At 46.4% G+C, this 18,591-nt stretch overlaps 1 protein-coding gene across 1 annotated transcript in view; it reads right to left on the minus strand.

Moving 5' to 3' along the window:
- The window catches only part of FHOD3 (formin homology 2 domain containing 3), a 327,675-nt gene that overhangs the window by 129,667 nt on the left and 179,417 nt on the right, over window positions 1-18,591 (minus strand). Inside the window, exons 7-8 of the mRNA XM_023750800.1 lie at window positions 8,537-8,648; window positions 2,163-2,257 (exon numbers count right to left, since the gene is read on the minus strand). Of these exons, the coding sequence (XP_023606568.1) occupies window positions 2,163-2,257; window positions 8,537-8,648 (207 nt within the window). The remainder of the gene's footprint in view (window positions 1-2,162; window positions 2,258-8,536; window positions 8,649-18,591) is intronic.

An 18,591-nucleotide genomic window follows, 5' to 3' on the forward strand; every position in this document is an offset into this window, starting at 1 on the left:
CTTCAGTCTCAGAACCATGAGCAGGCTAGAATTTAGTCCCCTTGTTTTGTCATAAAACTGTTAACTTTTTTAATTCTGTGTCATTAGGACATCTTTTACTCTATTGAAACAAAAGTTAGAAACCCACTATAATAATTTCCTAGATTTCAGAATGTAAATTTTTTCCAGAACCACGTAACATTTCACTGCATTGTTTTGTTTGGGATCTTAGAGGATTTTACTCACTGGGGCAATAAACATGACTAAAACTCAGCAACAGAAAACAAACCCAGCGTGGGTGCCAGCTGTCTTCTGACCTTTTTGAGGAAAAGATGACATTTGGAGTAATGTCCTGGGGACCTGCCTGGACTTCCTCTGGGCCAGAACTAACAAAAGATGAGACAGAACTGCCAGAAGAGAAAGCGTAAGCGAGGAATTCCTGGACATTAAATGCCGTCGGATGCCAAGGAGAGTCTGACACGCACTGGGTCCGTGCCGGGGATTGGCAGCAGAATGGCCACACCATGCGAACGCTGCCAGGGCCATCAGAACAGCTGGGCATGGCCGCCACCAATAAAACGGATAGCATTACAGTGGAAAACACTCAGCAAGAGAGAAAATTCCATTTTTGCTGAACTCAGTGTTTTCCAAAACAATGTCAGTGACTGAAGATGACAGGAAATTGATGACCTTAATCTTTAAAACCCAACAGAAAATTGCTTTAAAATTGCATGGTAAAATAAGCTCACAGATTTAAAAATAAAAGCAAAATTATCATCTACCAAAAAGTGGTGCTCATTCCCCACTAGGACTGTCATAGAGGTTGCTGAGCCTCTCCAACAAACGCCTTTCGTTAAAAAGCAATCACTGACTCCGGGAAATGTTTTCCTGTACATTTCTTTTAATCTCAGTAGGTTTAATGCTATTACTTTTTCCGCTGGGTTCTTAATATATTTAGGACAGTATCATTTTCTGTCCTATTTTCTGCTAACAATTTCCTACTCTGTCACTTGCCTTGAGCTTCTATTTGTGGTTTTCATTTTTAATGATAAGACCTTAGAGCAGTGATGGCGAACCTATGACATGCGTGTCAGAGGTGACACGTGAACTCATTTTTTTTATTTTTCTTTGTTAAAGGGCATTTAAATATATAAAATAAATATCAAAAATATAAATCTTTGTTTTACTATGGTTTCAAATATCAAAAACTTTCTATATGTGACACGGCACCAGAGTTAAGTTAGGGTTTTTCAAAATGCTGACACGCCGAGCTCAAAAGGTTCGCCATCACTGCCTTAGAGAGTTGTGTGCACTGAAATATTTAAGTCCTTTCCTTCGGAATTTTTCTTGACTGATGGTATTATTAATGTAACCTTTACCTACCAGAGACCAATTAATCTTTTATGTTGAGGTTTTTTTTTCCTCGTTTTTCTATGGCTTGATGTGTTACAATGAACTCTGGAATTGATCCGGAATTTATTCTGGTAGATGGACGAAGTTTTCGTTTATTTCCATTTAGCAAGACCTCCCCGATCATGAACAAGCTAACCCACCCCCTTTGATGTCAGTCACAGCGTAAGAAGTTCCATGCATTGGGCCATCTCACAGTTCCTCCGCTCCCCTCCCTGCTGAGGGAGGAGCCAGGACCACACTGCTTTACCGTTGGAGTTTGCACATCTTTTTTTTTTAATTGTACATTGACTTTGGAAGATAGTTTTGTAGTTTCTTTTTTATATATATTTTATTGATTTTTTACAGAGAGGAAGGGAGAGGGAAAGAGAGGTAGAAATATTGATGAGGGAGAAATATCGATCAGCCGCCTCCTGCACACCTCCTACTGGGGATGTGCCTGCAACCAAGGTACATGCCCTTGACCAGAATCGAACCTGGGACCTTTCAGTCTGCAGGCCAATGCTCTATCCACTGAGCCAAATATCTAGTAGAAGCTACTCCTTGTAATGATGCTGCTTCTACTAACCTGTCCCCAGTTCATGAGGGAAAATGTCCTTAAAAGGACAGCAGTCATAATGGATTAGGGCCCATCCATATGACCTCATCTTAGCTTGATTACATTTGCAAAGACCCTATATTTTCAGGTAAGGTTACATCCACAGGTACCAGGGATAGGACTTCAACATAGCTTTGGGGGGAAACAATTCAACCCATAACAAACATTGACCAACCTTGTTCACTAAAGTCATCGCATAAACTAGCAGCTCTGTGTCGACCCCGTCTTTTTCCTCCAAGATTTCCATGATATTTGACCAGGGTACAACTCCTGCGAGTAAAGCAAAAATCATTAGGAACAGCAATTCAACATTTCCCTTCCAACTCACTTCAGAGTTTATCTAAAGTCTCTTCACCCGAAGATGGCATGTCCTTCAGTCACTGAGTATCAAAGCATGACACAGATTTTGAATTAGGTGACAATATACCACATTATCCTTCTGCACTTGAAAATGTATATTCTTCAGTGTCAGGAGGCCCAACAATTTGCTTGAAAGTTCCCATTATATGAATTACGTAACTTTTAAGAATGCATTCACACACAGCTTTTTAGGCCATGCGTTTCACTTGCTGAGTGCAGAAACCCTAATAAGTTCTCTCTATACATCAGCATGCTACGGTCTGATCTCCTGCAAGGAAAGGAGATGTGGGAGGTCTTCCCATGCACGTGGGCTCTAAGAACTGACAGTGAAATGCCCATCTAGCAAACATTTCAAGAACAGAAGTATATTATCCCTGTGTAATCAAGCACAAATACGACTTAAGCAGAAACCAAGTAGAAGGAACTGGGTCTAGGAGGAGGCTGCCATCAAGAGTTTTATCATATAATAGAGCAGTTAGGCCTAAGTACAAGAACACACGTCCACACAGAGTAAAGGCACGCACATCGGCACTGCCAGGGCCAAGGCCGCAAAGGGGACGCATGCCCCTGACCCACTTCCTGTGCCTGAGACAAGCATTTGAAGTGAAGTGTCGCCTTGCCCATGGCGTGGCTGGGTGGAACAGGAAGCTCTTTCCTCTTTCTCTCTACAGACCTCAAATGATAATGCTCATTTTTTGCTGATAAAAGTAAATTCTGAAGTAATCCAAAGCCAGTGGCTTCTAAATGCCGGTTCTTGGATGGGTTGTGTCAGAGCTGAAATGTCTACAGGAAAGTCAATGGAGATCTTTGAGGGAAGGAAGTGGGTTAAGCTGGCGCAGTTGTAAGAGAACCAGAGGGTCAATGCACAGTCAGAAAAAGAGAGAAGACAGGAGAATTTAAGAAGGGAACAGGCACCTACTACACAGTGTGGAAGACACAGATATCGTTTGATGTAGATCTCTTGGCTCTCCCAGCAAGTGAACAGAAAGCCCGATCCTTCCGCCAAGTTGCCCAGTTGGTCAGAACCAGACGGGCTGCCATACCCTTTCTAACTCTGGACACAAAAGCATGATCCTTCAACCATTAACTGCTGAATGATCTTCTTGCTGGTACTTATCATCAAACTATGTTGAAGTCCTCACCTGTTCTTCAAACCCCAGCAAAGTAACCATTTCTGCCCTCAGGACAGCCAATCAATGTGGTTAGCAGGTCTTGGGCCTCACTGTCTGGGTGCAGTGCTTGTGTTCATAACAAGGGCAATTTCTATTATTCACACTCGGCACCCAACCTCAGCAGAAAACACATGTTCTAGTCAGTCATCCACGTATGGTTAAAAGGCAGACTGTGCAGGAGAGAAAGCATTGAAGCTAAGAATTTCCAGTGGTGCTGGTGGGCCCAGAACTGCCTCCTGATTGCACACTTTGAAGCCAAAGATGCCAAACCAAGCCTGGGATGGAAAGGCCAAGAAGCAAAGGCAAGCATCTAGTAGAAAGGGAAGTAGCCAGGTTATACACTCTCTCTCTCTCTCTCGCTCTCTCTCTCTCTCTCTCTCTCTGGTGCACCATTGTGTCCTTTATGATGAAAACACCCAAATACTGTCTTAATTTAATTGAAAAACGTGATATTTAGCTATGATATCTGATTCTCTACTACTATTTAAGGATTTCAAGTTTGGAAACTAGTTGGGATGAATGTTCATTCTGCTTTGTTTGGGAACCAGAAAATAGGAACTATTTAGAAGAATGAAGGTAAAGGGGAGGAAACATTTTGGTTCCACACAGCAGCCTTGGCCGGGCTCAAGCTGGCCTATGTTAAGCACCGGCCGCTACGACGTGCCCAGGAGCTGCCACCTGCCGGAACTAAGTGGCCCAGTTCACCCAGCACTACAGTGATTATGTGTGGGGGTGTGGGGTGGGGAGGAGTAGGGAGTGGGGGTCCTGTTTTAGAGTCATAAATCATATCATCTGACTTCTTCACATAACAGAGAAAGAAACAGAGCCCCAGAGTTGTGGAATGTACGGTGGCTCAGCAAATGCATCTAAATTGGAGTGATGGTATCAACCTCATAGGATTGCTGGGAGGTCTCATGGAGATAAAGCCCTTGGCCTTTTTGCCTTAGCACTGACCAAGCACATGAGAAGGCAATAAGTTACTTAACCATGATCAGCTGTCTCTCTCCAACTCCACCCCCAACCCCTGGAGTGAGTGTAGGCTCAACAAGAGCCTGTTTATTTATCTGCTGTTTCAAGCACATAGTTGGTATTTAAACATTTGTCAAACAAATTAGTTTTATATAAAAATTTCTTAGCATAGAGCCTGTTACATGGTAGGCACTAGAATATCAGTAGCTATAATTGTAATGGTGGCTGGGGGTGTGCTGACACTCCCAGAGGACAGGCTCCTAGGCCAGTACTCTCTTAACCCAGAATAAATAACTGTTCAATACTTTCCCCCTTTCATTTTCCTCCTAGGTCTCCGAATTAAACCCCAAAGAAAGTAAGATATTTAGCACAATGCCTTGTACACGAGTTGGTCTCATACCCAAACAGAAGGTCCCCATGGTATGTTCTACGTCTTTCAACACAATTGATGAACACACTTAACACACATACTTCGGCTATAAATAATAATGGGAATAGGGCTGGTGTTCTGTCATCCCCTAAAACCCACTATGCTTTGTGCATTCTTCGCAGATCCATACATCCTGAGCAGAAATCAGAGACAGGAGAGCTTGAAAGGATGGCGGGACAGTTTCCCCTGTTAATCATGTGTGCTACACATGCTGGAGAATTAGGTCATATCTCATCACCTCCCATGCAAATGAAAAATGGAGCTTCTTCAAAAGCAGTGCTGAACCGAATTGGTGCTGACTCATCATTTACGATGGAAATTTCAAAAGGGGTTACCCAGTCTGGTCACTTGCCCCACCCTCTGTCTGAGGGACAAACCCATATAGTCAGAGGGAAGGACACCCTTCCCAGGGCTGCAGAGGGTTTGCAACCAGTTTCCTGTCCATCTCAAGGAAAGGAGGCAGATGACAAAGCAAGGCCCTCTCATGGGCTTCTGGAAGAATCACTGCCTCTCTATCTTTCTGCCAGGCTCTGAGAAGGTGACTTGGAGATCCAAGCCAAAGAGAAGATGACCCAGCAGTCTGAGCAGATGGGTGTGTCTGCTCTAAAAACATTTTTTTCTTTCCTTTTCTTTCTTTTCTTTCTTTCTTTTTCTTACAAGTTGGGAAAAGATGGTCATCACTTTGTCTTGGGGGAGAGACTGAGTAGAGCTCAAAGCCTCCTTGTCGTGCCCCAGAGACTACCTTGAATCCACCTTTTCATTTCAGCCCCGGAAATAAAAGTGCCAATTGTCTGGATCAAAAGGGGCATTTTAGATTTTCATTAATTCATAAATATTGATCAGTCCCCATGATGGACTTAGACTCCTCAGCTTTTATGCCGGCTCCCTAACTGGCCCACTCTTGGCCAAAGGGCAAACTATCCACGCACACATAATGAACCCTCTGGTTAACCCAGGCATGATGTGTATAAAGCAACCAGGAGGATTTATCCTAAGAGAACTTCATTGGCTGCTGGTGGTAGTAATTTTTGAGGACTCCTAGCTTATTTATTGATTCTTTAAGTCTGAGAGTTTTTATCATCCAAAAGAATTCCTTTCTATTCAAGCAAACCCAGTCTATATTTTAATATACCCATTCTCCACCCCATCTCCCCAGAGGAATGTGTTTAACGCCACCTGAGGAGTAAAATTTATGGCTTAAGCTTGTGCACAGTGGACATGCTTGGCTGGCCCTCATCACCTCTGGCACCTCTGCTCTCACTGGCCGAGGAGGAAGTGGAGAGCTGCTTCCACACCTACCGGTGGAAACACACCTGGGAGTCAGGAGCTCTCTGCAAACACCATGATATATGTATATGTTTAATTCCACCACCGGGTTCAGGAACACTGACCAGCAGTAAAATAGGATGATGTTATATGCGTGCATTACGGCCAAGACCACACATGTCCATAGAGGAATGTGCTATTGAACCACATGTGATAAACTACATGTCTCAATTTGTTCCACTGGTGATATTCCTTCTTTTCTTCCAGCTGCTAGTGCTCAGGAGCAGACAGATGACAGTAGTTGCCCAAAACTTAAGAAATTTTATAGGCAAAAAAACATGAAGTAAACAATCCATTAACTTGTTTAATTTTTTCCCTTTGTTTTTTACTTTTTTTACAAGTTGGGTAAAGATGGCCATCATTTGTCACAGGGGAGAGACTGAGTACAACTCTGAGCCTCTGGCTGAGCCAGTGGATGAAGTCTTGAATGGAACGTCATGCTCTGGGTTCATCTTCATGAAATGTGAGGCTCAAGGAAGGAAACAGCTCCCAACTCAATGAAGTCAAAGCACAACCCCAAGGTCATGAGAAGACTGGCCCCTCTAACATGGCCCCCATGACAAGGGCCCATGGATTACCTGGAATTTAGGACAGAACGCTAAAGAGTCCATTCATCATTCTAAAGTAATCCCCAGAGTTGGGCGTCGAGCATGACTCCTCTAAGCATGAATGAAAGGATCTGCCTCACTATCTTCCCAGACACCCACCTCTGTCCCTAACTCTCATTCACTGGCCTTGCGCCCCCCCCACCCACCCTCCCCCGTTTCTGAGTCACTGGCCGTCTTTTCTGAGGATCTCAGCTGGCTCACGATCTACTATTGGCCATAAGGAATTTTCAAATCTGGTACCAGATGACAACATGCTGTGGTAGAAAGAAACACACAGACCTGTGCCGGTCTGGAGCCCACCTTCCAGACTCACGGCCCTGACCGTGCATGAGGTTCGTCTCTGTCACACACAGCCACACAGAGGCCCGGAGCTGCCCCGGCCTGAGATCCACCGTGCAGGGAGCTGACATCTGCCTGCGCATTCATGGGAAAGGTATGGGGGCCCAATTTATGGTTCTGGATGGTTTTCATTAACTTACATTCCGATTTTCAAAGGAACCAGTGATCTACTTTCTTTCACCTTTGAATTTAGCCCTGGAAAGTGTGTCTAGTTGTATCTCAGCTGATTTGTGCATAAATCTGTGCAGACGCACGTACACCATAAGGAAATGTACCCCTGTGTTAACACGATTTCTGTCTGGTGAGATGAGAGGTGATTCTGCTATTGTCTGCTTTATACTGTTTTTTTTTTCTAAATTTTCTACAGAGAGCATTGCTGTTATAATCATAAAAAGAAAATAAATGTTATCAAGTTTTTGATCATCATCATCACCTATCTTACTGGGGAACAAAACTAAAAGTTTGTTTTTTAAAAGGACAAAACAAAACAAAAAAACCTTCAACATCTTGGTTTCAGGCTTCACAATATTATAGGGTCCACAGCATGTTACACACTGAACCAGATCCAAAGCTGACTCTTCGTCAAGTGTGCAGGGCAGGCCCGCTAGGCGCTGGGACACCAAGAGGAGAGCCAGGCACCCTGTCCTCAGGCAGGGCACACACTCAGGAGAGACGGGCAATGAACACAGCACAGCAGAGAAGAGGGGCACATGGGGGCGCTGAGAGCACATGGCTGTCTGAGCCAAGGGAGGGGGGTGTGGTGCAGGCCAGGTGGGAGACAGACACGTGGCAGGTAGCCAGGGGCTGGATGGTACAGGGTCAGATGAAGGGCTTGGATCTAATCCTGTGGGCACTGGAAGCCACTGGCAGGTATCAGATGGAAAATGGTGAGGCCAAATTTTAGAAGAATCCTCCAACTGCAGAGGCCAGCTGTAGCCCTTGGGGCCGGCAAGGAACACCAGGTGAGAGACAGCGAGGGACCCCAGTAGGGAAGGGACATGTGGTGGAGGGGAGGGAACATCTAGGGGTCAGAGTGGATAAAGCCTGTGTGAAAGGAGGGGAGTAAGGAGCCAGGACAGGATGGGAAAGGAGGAGAAAGACCTGGTCCTGTGTGTGCTCAGTGGCGGGGGACAGAGTGAGAAGACAAGCTCAGAGCGAGTGCTTTTCTTCCCCTGCAAACCTCGCTTTGTCTCTAATCTTTATATATTCACTATGTTTCCTCAGTGGGAGGTCCACACAAAGGGAATTCTGTTTGTCCTAATTCTGTTTTGAACGTGTAAGAAGTGGGAGTCTTCCTACATCAGACAATTTCCCTTGATGAAATCAGGGGGCGGGGACCACTCACCTCTTTTAGTGTCCACAGCAGAGACCGCCTGGATCAGAAGGGGCGCGTTGGACTCCGAGTACTCCACAAAGACCAGCAGCAGCTTCAGGGCCGTCTTCACCACCAGGCGGAACTGCGCAGAAAAGACACCATCACGGGGGGCACACACAGCCCCTTGCACCCGAAGGCATCGTCTCTAACAGCAGCGGGCACCATGCGTGCTTTGGCCCAGGCTTCATCCCGGGGGCCTCAGAAGGCAGGCATGAGAATTATCCCCACTGCACAGATCAGGAAACTGAGGCACGGAGCTGCCCAGGAATACACCCATAAAATAGAACCCAAATTTGAAGCCAGGGCCTTTGGTCCCAGAGCTCACACCCAGGGTCTCTCAATACCCCAGGCAGTGGTGGCTGAGTCAGTGACAGTAGTTCCCCTTATCCGTGGGGATACGCGCCAAGATCCCGAGTGGATGCCTGAAACCACCAAGGGTACCGAACCCTTCATACTGTTTTTCCCTATACACACACACCCACAATAAAGTTTAATTTATAAATTAGGCACAGTAACAGATGGACAACCTATAATAAAAAGGACAACTATAACAATATACTATAATAAAGTTACATGAATATAGTCTCTCTCTTTCTCTCTCTCTGTTATTGCACTGCACTGACTCTCCTGATGTAAGATGACACAAGACCTACGTGATGAGATGCAGCGAGGTGAACGAAGCACATGTTATGACGTAGTGTTAGGCTACTATCAGGGTGACTTGAACACAAACACTGTGATGCTGTGACAGTCCTGACAACTGAGCCGGCTGCTCCACGACCACCAGGCAGGGAGCGTATCTACAGTGTGGATCCACTGAACAAAGGGATGGTTCACATCCCAGGGGGGATGTAGCAGGACAGCACAAGATTTCATCACACTACTCAGACCAGCAAGCAATTTAAAAGTTATGAATTGTTTATTTCTGGAATTTTCCATTTAATATTTTCAGACTGCAGCTGAGCATGGGTAACTAAAATCACAGAAAGCAAAACCGCAAGTGAGGTATTTTCTAGACTAGAGCATTGTAGAGTAGGAATGATCACAATTCTCATTTTTTTGGCGAGGACACAGGGACAGCAGGTTAAATGGCTTGTCTGAGGTCACGACAGCTAGGTCAGGTGAGCAAGCATCTGAACCAAGTCTGGTCTTAAAACTGAGCAAGCGAGGCCATCTGGGGCCTTAAAACCCACACTGGCTGGGCCCAGGGCACAGCATTTTTGAGGAGCGAAACACAGAGTCTCTCCTCCACACAGGTCACAGTAATTCAGCCAGAGAAATTCCCAAACTTCCCCCTGCAGCCCAGCCAGCCCTGGGCTGTGGCAGTGGCAGATGTTTCCAGATCAGCCCTCTTCCTGCCGTTCCCCCCCTCCCTCCAAACACTGCTTCATCCTTCATCCACAGTCTTGTTTCCTGGACCAGCTTCCTTCCAAGAAGCACCTCCTCAGGACACTCACACACCAACTACCTCCTAGAAATGGGTTCAAATCATGCATCTAAGAAACAGCAAGCCTTCCCTGGCTAATGTTGCTCAGTGGTTAGAGAGTTGGCCCATGCACCAAAGGGTCACGGGTTCAATTCCTGGTCAAGGGCACGTATCTGGGTTGCAGGTTTGATCCTCACCCCAGTTGGGGCCCATGTGGGAGGCAACCAGTAGATGTGTCTCTCTCACATCAATGTTTCTCTATTTCTCCCTCTCTCCTCTTCCTCTCTCCCCCCTTCCCTCCTTCCCTTCCACTGTCTTTAAAAATCAATGGGAAAAATATCCTCAGGTGAAGATGAACGAAAAAGACAGAAAAAAGGGAGGGAGGGAGGGAGGGAGGGGGGGAGGGAGGGAGGGAGGGAGGTAGGGAAGGAGAGAAGGAGGGAGGAAGGGAGGGAGGGAGGGAGGGAGGGAGGGAGAGAGAGAGAGAGAGAGAGAGAGAGAAGAAAAGGAAAGGAAAGGAAAGAAAAGAAAAGAAAAGAGAAAAGAAAAGAAAAGAAAAGAGAAAAGAAAAGAAGAGAAAGACAGAAAGACGGAAGGAAGGAAGGAAGGAAGGAAGGAAGGAAGGAAGGAAGGAAGGAAGGAAGGAAGGAAGGAAGGAAGGAAGGACAAGCTTGTCCCATCTCTAGCAAGTTGTTTGTCAGTTGCCCACCCCTCACAGGCAGGAACACGACCTGAGGAGAGGGGCTTATTTGCACTGTTTGCAGGGCTGTTATGACACTTGGCACATATTGGGCTCAGCGATGTTTCCTTAATGAAATAATTAGTCAATTAATGACCAATCAATGCATGACCCTCACCTCCTCACCATCGTGGTGGAGAACTGGCTCCAGGTTCTCCACTTGCAGCCCAAGGAAGACCCAGGGCCTCCCAGATGTATGTTCTCACGTCAAAATCTTAGGGACACGTGGGACTTTACAGAGAACTTGGGGCATCATGCACTCCCACAGGGAGCAGAGTAAAAGCACCACCCACCCCAAGTCATGTCTCCAAAATCATGCAAACACCTCTGCTGCCCTGTCCTGCTCTCCTCGGTCACGCTTCCCTAGTAAACCATCGTCTTTTCCTGACTCCACATCTCTCTCCTGCCAGTCCTGGGGTTCTCAGCTCCCCTTTACAGGAAAACTTCTCAAAAGAGTTGCCACACCCCTGGCTCCAGTTCTTCACTTCCCAGTGACTGCACAATTACACCGAGGACATCCTCATGGCTCTGTCCTTACCACCTGGGATGGAGTTCTTCAGAGAGCCCTCAGCTCTTCGGGGCATTTTACCTTCATAACTTGAGTCCTGCATTTGGTCCTCTGTCCCCTGAGAAGGAATCAACTAAATTCCAGAGTGTTTTTCTCACCAACTACAAGGTTGGGGGTAGGAGGGTAGGCAATGGCATAATAAACTGCACTATCTTGGTACACTTAGAGCTCAAGAAATTTCTCCAAGTAAATAAAACACCCAGCAAGTCCAGGCTTGGCGACTTCCTTAGTGGGCGGACTGTCATTATGTGGTTTAAGTCTACCCAGTGCCTTCCTGGGAAAGAACCTGGCTGCTGCCCAACCCCGCTCCCCATTAGCCGGTCTTAGCAGGGGTTCTCATGCCCATCTCATCAAGGTTTCTTTTGAGCATCTCTGGGGCCTTGGCTGACATGGTCCCAGGACCCAGGACCCCTGAGCCACTCTCCAATACCAGGCTCTCTAATTAAGAAACCACTGTTTTCTAGAAAATCCTTTTCTATTGGTCTCAACATGCCTATTCATGTCTTCTCTTTTGTTTAAAGACTCTGTTTGGAGTATTTTGGGCACTGTAAGAGAGAGAGAGAGAGAGAGAGAGAGAGAGAGAGAGAGAGAGAGAGAGACACCCCCCAAACTCATTCATGATTTCAGGTTTCTAGCAATTTGGTTACAGGTGAGTCTAAGTTTATGTTTACATGTGTTTGGAGGACTTACTATGTGAAATTAATAAGCATATTGAGTAGTTAAGCTACTTTAGAAAAGAGAGAACATGAGAACATTAACTTTATGGAAATGCATGATACTAAGGGAGAACATGTCCTAACTAATCATCAAAATACAGCCAGCAGGACTCATCAGAAATATCTTCTTAGCATTGCTGCATACACCTGGAAATGATAAAAGTATGTTACTTCAAAAGGTCTCTATATCAATCCCTCATTTATTCAGAAAGCACTTAATTTGATGCCCTCAAGTATGTAAAATAGTCAAAACCCTCCAAAGCTTTGGAACAGCCACAATGGAGGCCACACACCCATTCTTCCAAGTCCAAACATGTGGCTCATCTCTATGCTCTTAAAAATCCACACTTGGTGCTACTTGAACTTATCATAGGCATTCTAATAAGCTCGGCTGAAAGGAGCAACCCAGAGACCAGTGACAGATCAGGTAAGGCAGGTCCACTGTGGCACCAAGAGTGAGGACCACGAAGGAGGAGGGTGGGAACAAGCCACGGCTGCCAGGGCAGACACCACCACCTGCCTCAGACGCAAAGGCTCCCCAAAGGGGCGTGGCCGTGTCTCTCCCATCTGAATTGTCTGATTTTCAGCTCTGCCTGGTGCTCCTTCATGTCCCAATGAAGAGTCTCATTGCAATGACTTATAAGCTCAAACACTTGCCCACCTGCCTAGCACCAAGCGAAGATCAATCAGAACTGATTCTCATTCTTATGGAAGAGCGACCATTGGAAAGATAAAGCAACCAATCACAGCGAGTTCAACAGGGACGCAGGGCAGCAAGGAGTCAGCCTCAGAGCAGGGGCTGCGGCAGAGAGTGCAGTTCCCACATTGGGATGTTCTCTGTGGCCACTCGCTGAGGTTACTGCTGGAAGAATTCAGAGCCTGGATGGGGGTGGACTGGCTGCACCATTTAAGGTCCCTCCCAATCCCAAGATGCCCTGCTTCTTTCAACGTCTTCAGCACCTGCCAGATGCCCAGGACCCAAGGAGATGTAGGACCCAGAACACCTACAACACACAACTGAGAGTGTTACCCACACTAGAGGTCCTCAGAGCCAGGGCTCGAGGACAAAAAGCCCTTCCCAGGGGACAGCCCTTTCCGGGAAGAAGGGAGTCAGTCAGACAGACTCAGAGCGGATCCAGCCACCTTTCTGGGTTTCCACGGAGCAAAAGGTTATGTGACACCCTCTGGGCTCCTGCTCACACACATGATTCTACTTCCTTGGGGCTGGAGGGAACACTCAGAGGGTCTACTCAGCCTTTGGGCCACACGTTACCTACTTCTCAGGTGATTACCTCTAGGGAATGCTGGTGTTCTATTTTAACGCTGTCCATTCTAGTCAGTGATGCTTTAAGTTGCTCACACACACAGCTAAATGACAGTATGTAACAGGAATCGGAGACCAGCCCTTTGCACTGGGCTGAAGGGGAGACAGGCACACCTAGCCAGCTGTGGACTGCTGTGCTTCTCATGTGTGTTTAGCACATTTGGGGGAACCGGGCTGAGCTTTACTTTCTGCAGCAGCTCTCAATTCGTACTCTCTGTTCCTACTCAGTGTGAAACAGAGGCTGAGTCCTCATGGGGACAGAAGTGCCTTTAACGCAGGGATGTACATTAGTCAGGCCTCAGTTGAGGTCTGAGCCTCCAGTCTGCATAAACCACTCGAGGCTCCAGCGTTACTCCCTGCCCGCGAGCTGGGATGAAGGGGGTAGCAGGATGGTGAAGACATGGTGCTTTGCTGGGTTTTTCATTTTCTGGGTCAACCCACAGGGAGGGTGTGGAGTCAGCCTGTATGGAACCCGGGTGTCCAGGTTTTAGACAAAATGTAACCACCAGATGTATGGAAAAGGAATAAAAGGCAATTTTCCTCAATAAGTTTGCACTTGAAAGCAAACTAGAGCTCCCTGCACGTTTTTATTGTACTTAGAGAAACCCAAGAACTATACTTAGCAGGTCAAATATGCTGCTTATTAAGTAGAAATAAAAGTATCCCCCCAAATCTCCAAATTCCTACTCCTCTTCTAAAAATGCAACCACCATAAAAAGAAAACAATTTCCAAACCTCAGGACTTAAATTACAAAGGGGGTCAGAAAAACAGGCTTCGTTCTATTTGTTTCATTTTCCACTAAAAAAGCATAAATACATGTTATAGAAGTGGATGCTGGTTATTAAAAAGGATTTCAAAATCGGCGAGATATCTTGATCTGCGAAGCTGTGCCACTGTTTACAAGCTTGCCAGAAAGAACTAAGAATATCTGAGCATTTTATCAACAGAAAAATTCAAGTGACTTAAGACACTAGATTTTCTTAATGAAACACTTTCTTCCAATGACATAGACTGAAGCTTGAATTCCTGCGCAAGGATCTCAGATCAGGCCCTGAAATCTATGTCACCGTCTGTCCATCAGTCCAACAGACACCTCTGACTCCGTAGCTCCCCGCCTTCAAAGACTCTGTCAACAAAATGAGGTGGGTCTTATCAGAAGTAAAGTACAGGCCCGACTACGGTACCTGAGCACAGAACTCTGGGCCATGGCTCTCAGATGTCCCTGAAGGAGAAGTATAGTCACCAGGGTTGGCACAGCTGTACAGGAAGTCACCTGTACCAAATTCATGGGCAATGGCCTCAGGGCCTGATGGCAGATTTGCTGATGACTCAATGAAGTTTGCAGAAAGAGAACCAGCTTTGGGATGAACCTAGTAGGCCAAGTGCAAGGCTAGGAACCCTTTAAATTGTTACTCGTTGGTGGAAATCTTACAGAACGTCAAACATAGCAGACTATTCAAAAATAATTTAAATGAATATCAAAATAATAAATAGTGCTACAAATGAGCATGTTCTTCTACTGAGAGACAATTCTGGGGCCTTAAGCAGCAGGTTTCTTTAAAGAATGATGACAAGACCAGAAAATATCCATTTTGCTCACTTTCCCTTAGGATATTCATCGTAGCTATGAAGAGTTAGGTAACATAAATAGGTACCATAGATAGCATAAATCCCTCCTGTTACTGTTCACTAAGGAATCCCAAAAACTCTGCATTGAAATACTGCCTTACAGAGCAGCTCGAAGGGGGGAAATCAACAAGGTTGGATGCTTTTCCGGTTAGTGACATCCCTCGTTTCAGATACAAAACCCCATGTTCTAGGAGGCTATGCAACCTGTCACACAGCTAATTGCTGAAGGAAGTCAAATCGGATTCTTTCTATTCTCCAGTGAGGAAACCTGTCTTTCCCTCTTGTGCAAAAATTTAAGTCTTGGGGAAATGGGATGAATACTCTTTTCCAAGTAATAATCAAGGTTAAATAACTTTCTTAAGTAAATACCAGCCCTAGAAACATGAAAGTGGACAACACCTGAGCCTCAGGTGTGGTGAATGCCCTGTTAGCAAGAGTTTGGCATCCAGCTCACATCTCCTTAGAGTGGATGGAGGAGGGTGGGCAGGTGAGTGCTGGCAGGTGGACAGAGGCCCGGGGATGGCAGTCAGCAGCCTGGCAAAGGCAACCCTGAGCGTGCAGGGCTACTTCCAGGCCTGCTCCCAGAAGCCTCTGCTTCTGGGCCTACTGTCCATTCATTCCTCCTAGAACAGTGGTCAGCAAACCACGGCTCGCGAGCCACATGAGGCTCTTTGGCCCCTTGAGTGTGGCTCTTCCACGAAATACCACGTGTGGGCGCGCACGTACAGTGCGAAGTTGACTTAAAACTTTAAGTACAGTTTATTAAGTTAATTTTAGGGAATGTTGTGGAGTGAAAGAAGATGTAGTGCAAGGATTGAGAAAGGTATGTTGAGATGGTTTGGACATATAGAGAGGATGAACGAAAGGAGATAGACGAAACAAGTATACAAGACGAGTGTGGATGGGAGAGTTGGAAGGGGTCGACCTCAGCGAATGTACCTCAATCAGATTGAAGACGTTTTTAGCAAAGGCCAGCTTAGGAGTACCCTAATTAAGTTAATAACAATGTACCTACCTATATAGTTTAAGTTAAAAAAATTTGGCTCTCAAAAGAAATTTCAATCATTGTACTGTTGATATTTGGCTCTGTTGACTAATGAGTTTGCCGACCACTGTCCTAGAACATCTCTTTGCGGGGAACAGCCCATGAAATACTCCGGGGTTTTCACATCACCTCAAATGTTCTTCTGTATTAGAACCCCTTGTCCCTATTCGTTTTCCAGCTGCTAGAGCACAGATGCTAGTCCTTGACTTGGCCACCTGCCCTAGTAGGGCAGAAGGGTCAAACCCTCACCTGCTACTCCTGTTTCTGGAGATCTGTCTATGGAACAAGGAGCCTCTTGGACAGGGTGACATACTGCCTTTGAAAATTCAACTTCCATGGAGTAGTGAGTGTGTGCTGCTTCAGAAAGCAGAGCACTGCGTTTGGCTGATGACAGAGAGGTAGAGGCAGGTCCAGATGAGGAAGGCTTTCCACCAATTCCAGTGCCCAACTATGGCTGTTGGAAGTATCAGGAATGTGGCTGGTGAATGTCAGGAACATCTTTGACAAGACCTTGCCACCTCTTCAAGACTGGAATTTTGTGATTTTATCTTATGTAACTCAAAAAGCACTTCAGATCTCACACACAGGTGGGTCATGTGCCTCACACAGCAGTGACATGCTGACAACTCTGAGGTTAAAGGGCTCGCCAGCCAGCACTTACTGAAGTACCTGGCACCTTGGGGGCATCTGCTAAGCTGTCCTTGGGGACATTGCCTTCATCTCAAAACCAGCCTATCAGAGCTTTCCTGCCAAGGAACCTCAATTTCCACTTCTTTCTCCTACCAGAAGCAATGCTGCATTCCTAGCTGCCCAGATTCAAAACTGTATTCCCCCCGATCTTTGATTCCTGCTTTTATTTTTCCATGTCCAGAAACCCAGTCCTAAGAAGTTATTCCTCAAAATGTCTCCATATTTCCAATATTCTGTTTCCACCTCAACTCTTGACCAGGCCTCATCACCTCCCAGCATTGATACTACACTAGCCCTTAGCCTCCCATCCCTGTCAATTTCTCCCCCTCCACCACTCTATTCTACACACCACGCACTACTAATCATCCTCATCATCTTATAGTGTCCCCGTGTGTGTGTGTGTGTGTGTGTGTGTGTGTGTGTGTGAGAGAGAGAGGGGGGGGGGAATGGCCCTCTCATGTGTGTAAGAGTGTGTGTGTGTGTGTGTGTGTGAAAGGGGGACTGTGGCCAGGACTCCCCTCAGATCAGGTTTAGTAGCTGTTCTGGGAGGAGTAGGGAAGCATGACCAACACCACACAAGTACCAACGCTATCTAGAGATCTGTGGTCAGCAACCTAGGGCACCGCTGGAAGAATTGATTCAGTGGGGCTGACAGAGAACTGGAGAGAATAGAGCAAGCCAAGGTGGACAGCACCACAGATAGGGCAGACTCCATGACCACAACAGGAGGCATCCTGGGGAACCCACAAGGAGCTAGGGGTCCCTGGGGCCTCCCCCATGGGCCAGAAGGGGATCCATACGGTCACGAGAGACAGAGGCTCTGTCAGAGTGACAAAAGGCTGTGCTGTATAAGCTGAATCATCTTATCCCAATTAATGAGACTTCCATATGCATGAAGAGGAAAAATTCACACCATGTGAGAAGTCACAGGGTGGACCACTGCTTCTTACCTCTGACTGGGGTTTAAAGATGGACTTTGGTAAACAGACTAAAGCCCTTTATTGAAAACACTTTTTCTTTCTTTTAAAAAGTAATTATTTGGCAGCAAATACATCATTCTGTCCTCTGACTCTGTGTCTCAAATATCTGCAAATATGTGTTGCACAATGACCCTCTGGCAGGCCTGATGGCAGCATCACATCGTGTTGCCTTTCATGGAAGGAAAAAGGAAGGTTATGAAGACAGGATGGCAAGGTTTCCCTAACCCAGGACTTCAGTATCAACTCTGTGCCTGTTTAAGGTAAAAACCACAGGATCTCAAGGCAAACCTTTTAGGTACTGAGAACTCAACTCTTAGTCAAAAGAAAGCCCTAAGGGCCCCTGGCTCTCCCGCCTTAATTTTATTTGAACTGGGAGAAGCTCTGTGGCCCTATCGGCCAGTGTGTATGTTTAAGGAACTAAGGCTTCCTTCTCAAAACCTGTAAGTGTAGGTTAGGGCATCCTTTCTGCTTGCAGATTCCTCACCATCTAGATATGGGGTGATGGGGAGTGTCAGGGGACACTGGGTTGGTTTTGTAAATAAGAGGTGATCGTGTTAGAATTGCACGGAAAACAAACTTGGTGGCTGCTGGCGCTGTTGACTTTTGGCCACTGGTCTGAAACTGAGCACAGCCTGCAGGGTCATCGGATGTCACAATGAGTGCGCGTGGGCTGCGGGGCATCGCCCAGGGTCAGTCCATCCCCTTTCTAGCACCATGGCTGCGAGGCTTAGGCTGCCCTGTGGCTCTATTTTCTCACCTTCACAGTGACCGGCCCAGTGTGAACACAGGAGCCAGAGACCACTATGGACCTTCCTTTGGGAGAATGACAGATGGAGGAAAGAGCAGCACTGATCTGGAGACGATGCCCCCAGTGAGGAAGCAAATGCCCAGCTCAGCAGAGGCCCCG

Source organism: Myotis lucifugus, unplaced genomic scaffold (assembly GCF_000147115.1).
Source record: "Myotis lucifugus unplaced genomic scaffold, Myoluc2.0 scaffold_16, whole genome shotgun sequence".
Taxonomy (NCBI): domain Eukaryota; kingdom Metazoa; phylum Chordata; class Mammalia; order Chiroptera; family Vespertilionidae; genus Myotis; species Myotis lucifugus.